General features: G+C 32.5%; 1 protein-coding gene and 1 long non-coding RNA gene across 8 annotated transcripts in view; one reads left to right on the top strand and one right to left on the bottom strand.

The window, feature by feature from the left end:
- Positions 1 to 9,994, top strand: part of LOC127709004 (uncharacterized) — a 149,825-nt gene that overhangs the window by 98,013 nt on the left and 41,818 nt on the right. The window lies entirely within an intron of this gene.
- The window catches only part of LOC127708985 (coadhesin-like), a 152,936-nt gene that overhangs the window by 14,842 nt on the left and 128,100 nt on the right, over positions 1 to 9,994 (bottom strand). Inside the window, exons 1-2 of one of the 7 annotated variants that reach the window (XM_052214238.1) lie at positions 7,298 to 7,363; positions 2,621 to 2,692 (exon numbers count right to left, since the gene is read on the bottom strand). The exons of 5 other annotated variants lie outside the window; for them this stretch is intronic. In XM_052214238.1, coding sequence (XP_052070198.1) covers positions 2,621 to 2,692; positions 7,298 to 7,314 — 89 coding nt within the window. In that variant the 5' untranslated portion in view covers positions 7,315 to 7,363. Of the gene's footprint in view, positions 1 to 2,620; positions 2,693 to 7,297; positions 7,364 to 9,994 lie in introns of those variants that run through there. One more of the 7 variants, XM_052214239.1, reaches the window with a different exon arrangement.

Here is a 9,994-nt window from a genome sequence, read left to right on the forward strand (position 1 = left end):
TTCTTTAATATGAAAATTGTTAAAAAATTGTAAGCGTATACATATTGTTGTTAACTGTAATGAATTGGTAAATGTAGAATAGAAATTAAAAAACCAGGAACGATGGTTACATCTGTTTATTTTTTATGCAGCAAAAATACTGCAATCTGATTGGTTAATTACCCCGGTGCAAATAACACCCCACCCTTGTTCACCCCGGGATAAATAAAATTTTTGCCAAAAAATTTAAAAAAAATAAAATTTTGCCAAAATAAAGAAAAAAAGATAAAATGCAAAAAAAAAAAAAAAAAAAAAAAATTAATTAAATTTGAGGAAAAAAATTGAAAAGAATAAAAAAAAAATATTTATAAAAAAATTTTTTCCCGAAAATTCAAAAGAAAACACAAATTTTCTGAATTTCCCCCCAAAAAGAAAAAAAGTATTTGACAATTCGAAGGAACATCGACGTTGAAAAAAATGTTACACTGCAAATTTTTCATTACCATTTTTCAATTTTACATCCTGGTTTAAAAATGAGTAAAGGAATTGTTCGCAAGAAATAAATTCGTTATCTTGGTGAAATAAGGGGTGTACGGAATTTTACACCGTTGTTGAAAATTCATACACCCATTCGGCTGCGCCTCAGGGTGTATGATTTTTCAACAACGGTGTAAAATTCTGTACACCCCTGATTACATCAAGATAACTAATAGTATCCAGTGAAAGGGTTCCTGTTATAGATTTATAATATCTGTACTTATTTGTTTCGAAGATGACATACATTTTGAAAAATGTCAAGTGCATGCTCATTTTGAGTTCTCACAATCAGTCTTACCTCGCTATATGTTTAAGGGGTTGTTTATGGTGTGATTCAGTTGTCGCTTACATAGTTTTTCCTTTTATAAGAATTTGTATACATAAATGAATGTCTGCGGTCACTTGGACATTGCTTAAGGCCGAATGATTACCTCTAGATGTCATCTATTTTTGTTGAATTATGCTTTGGTATTTCGCTTATTCGTTTAAAAAGGGTTGCTCACGTGTTTTCTGTCAATGTGCAAAAATATACGATAGTTAACATATAAATAGTTAAAATTTTGTTTTCAGTGAAAAGGTGCCTGTTATTACTTTATCAGATATACAAACCATTTCAAAAAATGGTTTACATTTTAAAGAAAAGTGTATTCGTTCGCATAGTCAAGTTCTTTCTTTGAGTTGCACACCAACTAGTCTAACCGAACTATTTGTTTAAGAGACTGTTTAAAGTTTGATTCAGTTATCTTTTTTTTTTTCATAAAGAATTTCGTGACATTTGTGTCTGTGGTCATTCGGTCATGGCTAAGACCGTATTGTTACCTCCAGATGTCTATTTAGGTTAATTTGTTTTGAGTCTTCCGTTTATTCGTTTAAAAAGGGGACCACGCGCGTGTTTATTAAAGTAGCTGTATTCTTTATAATTTTGATTTCAATGTGCAAAAATAAACTTTACAGTTTTTTATTTTCAATTATTTTTAAAGAACAAAAAGGATGAGATAATAAGGCAGCGAGCTATAAGATTTTGAGTGGACAATGATAAGTTTGTAGACCAAGGAAAGATCAATGGGAAAAGATAGGCGATAAAGATTTAATCGGACAAACTTTATTAAAGTTTTATAAAGTTTTGTGTTTAATTTGTTTTGTGCATAGTTTAACTGAACATATTCTTTGTTCTATAATGATTCTGTACGATATATCATCGTATTTGTTCGTATTTTCTACAAGCCTCATGAGTAAACAGTGGGAGGAAGGATAAAAATAAATGGACGCGGTAGTTATTTTGTACTAGATTATGTAATCTTTAGAATTTCCGGAATGAGAGTTTGAAGTAATGCTGCATAAAAATATGATGTAATCTTAATGTTCAACTTTTTTTAAAGTTATATAGATATTTTCCGACTAACACTTTGACTTTTATATTGATGAAGTTTTCTGATATAAACTGTAGTTTTTCATTTCTGCACCTAAATACTATAAAAATAAATTAAAAAAAAATCTAATATTAAAAACCAAGCTTATATAATGTAAAATAATCGAACGTTCAGCTGCAGAGTATAGCATGTATAGTGAAAGAAAACAAACTGTCATAGTCTAAACCATATCGGCATATGTAAAACCTTTATCAGGGTTGCGTTCAATATCGTAGTGGCTACGTTGTGCTACGTAGATTTATGACTATTGAACGAGTAGCTAGCCTAGCTGCTATCAATATCTATGTAGCATCTAGGCTAGCTTCACGTTCAATAGTCATAAATCTACGTAGCCCTATGTAGCCGCTACGATATTGAACGCAACCCCGGTAATTAATTCAAAGCATATTCCAAAACGAGGTTTGATGTTAAAAAAAATAACTAAATATAAGGAAACATTGAGCATCCGTGGTGAATACAGATTTTTATACGGAACATATTCAATCTAATAATACTGTGGGCGCATTATATTAGTCGAGTAGTAATTTTCGTGGACTTCTCGTGTATAAGTGAACAACGAATTTTAGTGTCCAAAAAAAAAATCTTGTAACATCGAATTCCCCCGCGCCACTTAATCTTGGAATACTGGTGTCAATGAAAATAAAGGAATATACAGTATAGTATATCACGCTTACATTTCGTTTACATTGGTTAGTCCGGTAAACGTTTTATTGCATATAGAAGTTATGTTGTTCGACGACAGGTCCCTAAAAGATAAAAACATTGATAAAGGTGTAAAGATTATACTTATGTAATTGAGCTGTCAAATTATTATAAAATAATTTCATATTGTCTGAAATAATAACATAATTTGTATGAGCAAGACTAATATAAGAAACAGTTAGAATGGGAAGTTCTGATAAGTAATTTCATTAGAAGTTTTGTTGCATTATTATAAAAATGGAAATGATCATGTTCATACAAGTTTAACGCTTTTGTCATAATAAATAAGAAGATGTGGTATGAGTGCCAATGAGACAACTCTCCATCCAAGTCACAATGTATAGAAAGTTAAAAATTGTAGGTCAAAGTACGGACTTCAACACGGAGCATTGGCCCACACCAAACAGCAAGCTATAAAGGGCCCCAAAATGACTAGTGTAAAACAATACAAAGAGGAAAACCAACGGTCTAATCTATACAAAAAACGAGAAACGAGAAACACCTATGAACCACACCAACAAACGACAACCACTGAACAACAGGCTCCTGACTTAGGACAGGTGCATACAAATGCAGCGTTTTTTTTAGAGTATTCCATGTAGCCATGAACATGATACAATGTCCCGAATTGTACTTAATTCCACAAGTGTGCATGAATATGATACAATGTCCCGAACTGTACTTATTTCCACATGTTTGCATGAACATGATGCAATGTCCCGAACTGTACTTATTTCCATATGTTTGCATGAACATGATGCAATGTCCCGAACTGTACTTATTTCCACAAGTTTGCATGAACATGATACATGTACAATGTCCCGAACTGTTCTTATTTCCACATGTTTGCATGAACATGATACAATGTCCCGAACTGTACTTATTTCCACATGTTTGCATGCACATGATAAAAAGTCCCGAACTGTACTTATTTCCACATGTTTGCATGAACATGATACAATGTCCCGAACTGTACTTATTTCCAACTATTCCAGGTAGCCATGAACATGATACAATGTCCCGAACTGTACTTATTTTCCACAAGTTTGCAAGCATTCCGGTCGACTAATTAATTGTTACCTGAACTTTCAATATCAACATATTTAAACAAAATGTCTGTTTTGGTATTCAAAAATATACGGGAAAATACTTTAACAAATGACTATCTTTAAAAGATTTTACTATGATTACTAATTTGAAGAATAGGTCGTCTCTTTGTTTTGTACAAACAGTTGGAATCATTTTTAACCGGCCTTAAAATTTGTAAGGCACTTGTCATGTGAACTGTTCTCCTGACACCTTTGGGGTTTTACCCTTGATCAATTTTAGTCAGTTCTTACCAGGATCAGATTCTGACAGTTTACCCTAGAACGGATTAAGACAGTTCTACCCTAGAACGGTTTAAGACAATTCTATCCAAGATCAGTTGTTGACAGTTCTACCTTAGAACTGATTCTGACAGGTCTACCCTAGAATATTTGTTTTTCGTAAATTATTTTGTTATAAATAAGGCCATTTATTTTCTCAATTGAATTGTTTCATATTTTTCATGTCAGGGCCTTTTATAGCCGAAAATACGGTATGAGTTTTTCTCATTGTTGAAGGCCGTACGGTTGCCTATAGTTGCTAACATCCACTTCATTTGAACTTTGGTGGTTAGTTGTCTCATTGGCATTCATACCACATCTCTTTATGTCAAAACAGTTAGAAACGGATTGATTCATGAGATCGGCACAAAACACAAAAAAGCAAATAAACAAAAAAATCAGAAAGTCAATCGACAACAAGTGCCGATCTTAAAATACTCGCAGTAACTGAGTTAGTTGAAATTCAAACTGAAGAACTGTGGTATGACTGCCATTGAGACTTGAGACAACTATCCAACAGATAACCGTATAGTCATCTATTAAAGGCCCCGACATGAAAAATGTGAATCAATTTAAAAAAGAAAACTAACGGCATTATTTATCACAATTCAATTTACGAAAAAAACACCAACATGACAGATATGCACCAATAATAATTTGGTATGGTGTTGTGGTCTGCATTGTAGACAGAAACTCTGACGACATAATGGTGCACATATCGATACGAAAATATAACTAGAATAAACATCTAAAACGCCATGATCTTTTACATGTAAAAATCTAAACTTTGAATGGCAAATTCTCATCATAATGAACCCTTATAGTAAAGTTTATCACAACGTCAGGACGATTAACAATTTTCAATTTGATCTATTGTGAACACATTTGAATGAACAATCATGAGTTTTAATTATGACCCCTATGGGACTTATCGCAAGTTTGCGGCTGATACTTAGCCAAACTGTTCAAATAACATGGTAGCCAAATGTTTGATGAATGCATTAACATGAACATGATAAAGTTGTAGTATTTGAATTCAAAGAGAGACCAAAAGAGGATTGGAATATGACTTGTTACGTATCTAATGTCACTTAATGTTATTTTAAAACAGATCAAGATGATTATTTATAGTATAACAATGCTTAGTAATTCATCAAAAATGGAAGTATTTGATTAGCAAATTAATAGATGTCACAATACCTGTCATTAAGGTGGTAGGGTATACAAAAGTGCATTGTAGATCGAAACAATGGTCTATTAATGATGTACATATGAATAAGAAACAATAACATTATAATAGACATCGTAAACATCAGGATCCTTTACATGAAAACTCTAAACTTTGGAAGGTAATTTCCCACCATGATGACCCCTTAAAACAAATCTTATAAAACGATATAATGAAGATTAACAGTTTTCCTTTGTATACGGTCCAGTGCTATCACATTTAGATGAACATTTGTGAATTTTGATTTTGATACCTATGGGACTAAGCGCAGGTTTATGAACTAAACGAATTCGATATGAGACCAAAATGTTTAAGTAACGTGTAGTTAAATGTTTGATGAACGCATTGAAGTAAAGTATTTGGATTTGAACTCAAACAAGGGTTAAAGGGGCTTGGGATATGACGTGTTCCGTTTCTACAGGCACTCAGTATAGTTATAAAACTGGTCAGGATAACTCTTATAGTATAACAAAGCTTAGTGAATCATAAAAAATGAAAGTATTGTCCGATTAAGTTGCAATTTATAAAACAAAAATACCGAACTCCAAGGGAAATTCAAAAAGGGGAAGTCCATAAAAAACGACAAAAAATCAAACGCTATCAATCAACGGAACTAATGAAAAACAATTATCATATTCCTGAATTGGTACAGACGTTTTCCGAAGAAAATAGTGGGCTTAACCTCCCACTTGTATGACAGTTGTTTATAGTTCCGTTATATTGACAAAATTATTCAATTTAGGTGTCATAGTTGTTTGGCTTTGGATACGTGGGGCCATTTATCCCTATTATTATTGTTATACTGATTACTGATGTTATTTTAACGGTTTCATAGTTCCCTTGAAGTTATGTTTGGTAAATAAGCATGTGCAGTTATAAATATACAGTGCATTATTTTCTATAGAGGAGATATTGTTACCATTTAGATCTATGCAAATTAAATAACCTTATTAAACAGTCTCATATCTAATGGCAACTTCATAAGAATAGAAACGGAAAGCGGAAGAATCATTAGAGGTTATCTTGATTAAATGAAAATATTACTTTATTTTGCACCTTAAACTACATTGAATAATTTGGCATACCCAATTAGCACATTAACATAGAACCAGTTGATACTTATGATTTTTGACTGCTAGTCCTTGAGGGTATCATTAGACCACCGTTTCAGTGTTTCTGTACTGTCATGAAAATACGGATATGTTTTATTACATTTCCTGTTAAAAATCAGCCGAAATATTGAAATGAATCTCACTTAAGCTAATCTGTACTTTCGTGTACGATTTTGCCTTGATATTCTGTAGTTGTGGATAAAATTATCATTTTGCAACTTTGTCTTTGATTTTGGTTTTCCAGATATTTTGACCTCGCGCCCCTGTAGAAACATGTGTTGTCCTATGATCATCTAGTGCAGTAAATATGATGACGGGAAATACTCATAGTAACTGTAGAGGATAAGTCAACGGTTCAAATGTAGATAGCGAGGTGATAAAGACAAACTTGAATTTCTTGACTTAGATTGATATAAAACATCTGCGTACCCTTTACCCTTCTGGAGCACGTGAGATCAACCAGATTTTTGGTGGGGTTCGTATTGCTCAGTCTTTCTATGTTGTGTATTGTATAATGTTGTTTGTTTTTTGTTTTTTTTTTTCTCCCTATTTTGCCATGGCGTTGTCAATAGATATAAGAAGATGTGGTATGAGTGCCAATGAGACAACTCTCCATCCTAGTCACAATTTGTAAAAGTCAACCATTATAGGTCAAAATACGGCCTTCAACACGGAGCCTTGGCTCACACCGAACAGCAAGCTATAAAGGGCCCCAAAAATGACTAGTTTAAAACCATTCAGTTTGTTTTCGACTAATGAGTTTGAATGTGACTTTGGTATATTTCGCTTCTCTTTTGTCATACAATTATTCAAGATATAAACTTATCACAGAAATTCATATGTATCCCTGTACTCTTTATTAGGAAATGTAAATATTAAAAAAAAACCAAATTATTCTTTTGCTATGACTTTGATTAAGTATTAGATATTTCAGGTACTTACAGCTCCTCTAGAGACATCAATTCTGAAAAGGCACCTTCTTCTATGAAATTCACTTCATTTTTACCTATATCTCTGTAAAATTTAATGTCGTGTAAAATAGAATCGTTTCGTTTCTTTTGTATATTGGATATTTTGACTTAAAATCATGGCTTGATCACGACAAGAAGATTGAGATAAGAAATTTCTTTATGCAGATGATTTTCGATCAAACTTGTTTCTTTATTTATTCTTGATGTTTAATTTCATTCTATCTCTTTCATTCTGTGGTTTACATGTTGTAATGTATATATATATTTATTTATGTATGTCTCTGTCCTGAGTGTTCTTGCGTTTAGTTGTAATGTATTCCTGTCACGTAAGGTTGTCATTTTAGCGGTATTTTTAACATTGCCTTATAAGCGGGAGGTTTGGCTAGCCATAAAACCAGGTTCAACCCACCATTTTTTCTTAAAATGGCCTGTTCCAAATCAGGAATATGGCAGTTGTTATCAAATAGTCCGTTTCTATGTATGTGGGTGTTTGTATTTGTAGCAGTTCAGTGTTTTTGCTGTTCCGTTGTTTTCCTCTTATTTATTTGCATCTATATTATGACATACAATGGGTTTACATATACCTTAGATCTCTACAATTTAAATAACCTTATTAAACAGTATCATATCTAATGGAAACTTCATTACTACCTATATCTTTTTTTTTCTTACACTTAAATGAAATACCGGATTTGCTAAGAAAAAAGCACATAAAACTGTTATCCTGAAAGAAAAAAAAAACTAATCTATCGAAGACACTTTTCTCTTTAAAAGTGAAAACCGATAAAAACGAGACAGTACATAAGAAGTTTTATTACAAATAACATTGGATTTGAAACACTTACAAATTCCTTAAGGATGCAAATCCATCAAGATCACCATACTCTAAAGAACTTATCTTATTAGCTTCCAATCGTCTGCAAAATAGTATCATTAAAATGAAACACATTAACATTGGTACAAAGCTTTAGCATGTAAAGTATACATACCTTTTAAGAGAGGCTGGAGATACTGAAAGGATATCCTAATTCATAAATCGAAGACAAATTGACAACGTCATGGCAAAAAACAAATTGACCAGAAGACAAACAGCAGTATACAAAACACAGCATAAAAAACCAAAGACTGAGCAACACGAACCCTACCAAAAACCAGGGGTGATCTCAGGTGCAGTCTTTAACTTATATATGTTCATGTGCAAAACCCTGCTACGTATTAACTAAATGGGTCTGTACACTTTAATCGATTAAGAAATTCCCATTTTTGGAAGCTTCTGCATTACTATTGCATAATATCTTTAAGTTGTTATACATTTTGCAGGCATGTTATATATATTAGATTGAAATCAATCTGTTTCGCTAGCTTATATTTACATTTCGTCTACATATGGTTCTGCCAAGTGCTTGAAAATATTGCGTATTATCCAAATATTTTGGTTCATTAATTTTAGTGTAAAATATTTATTTTATATATATATATATATATATATATATATATGTTATATTGAAAACAGTCTGTTTCGTAAGCTTTCATTTCGTCTACAAATGGTTCTAAAAAGTATTGCATATTATTAGAATTACTTTGTACATTATTTATTTGACAACGAAGGAAAAAAATGTTGATGTATCCCTAATGTGAATTATTCATAACACGTAAAAAGGATAACAGGAATAAGTCAAAACACTGGAGGGTACAATAAAGCATATCAACCAACTAATTGGTACTTGGTATTCTCCACTTAGCACACTTCCTTAGGAGTAAGAGTAAAGACTGGTAGACCAGAAGTCAACTTAATGTGTCTGAGTAGGTGGACATGGCTTCCTGTGGAGTGGTAACTTGTTAACTAACACGTCAAATATCCCACTAAGTGTGTCAGTCTAGTATAAAGAAGGGTTTATACTCATATCACATTAACATGTTCTCGTCCTGAATTGCCACTGCACGTTAAACAGTCGTCCTCCTCCTCCTCGTAATCATCATCATCCGATACAGATCCTATGCAGTGAACAAGACATGATATTATATTATTTCGATTTTCCCATGGCGATCCTGTTAACTTTCAAATTCAGTGCAGCAATTTTCAAGCAGGTCTTTCATATGGAATATGTTCCAAGTAATATCCCTGAGCTTGCGTATCAGATTTTCCTCGATGGCGGATTGCTGATTGAGAGAAAACAACTTAACCAAGGCTACTTAATAGAATGTTAAAGAACATAAAGAAGTAAAACGGACGCTTTCATAATATGGTTAACTGTTGATAAATATATATAATGTCATAGATGTTATGTTTTACTTGTCGTAGCCACAATCATATGCTCCTTTTCTCATTGATAACGTCACCAAATGCGACTAATCACCGGTTTTTTATTTGAAATGAGACACACAATGAATGCGTCTTATGTGTTGGTACTGTAGTGTATTTGAAATGAAACACACAATGAATGCATCTTATGTGTTGCTACTGTAGTGCATTTGAGATGAGACACACAATGAATGCGTCTTATTTTCTTTTGTTTATTTGTTCTCCATTTTCTTCGGTAATGGTGTATTCTGTCTTTCTTCTACTTTTCCTGTTTTTCACTATGTCATGTGTAATGTAATATTGAATTTTTAAAACTTACAACTTATGCACGTATAGGTTTATAAAGATAAATTAAGGACCGTTGTT

The sequence above is a fragment of the Mytilus californianus genome, unplaced genomic scaffold (assembly GCF_021869535.1).
Source record: "Mytilus californianus isolate M0D057914Y unplaced genomic scaffold, xbMytCali1.0.p SCAF_7, whole genome shotgun sequence".
NCBI lineage: Eukaryota > Metazoa > Mollusca > Bivalvia > Mytilida > Mytilidae > Mytilus > Mytilus californianus.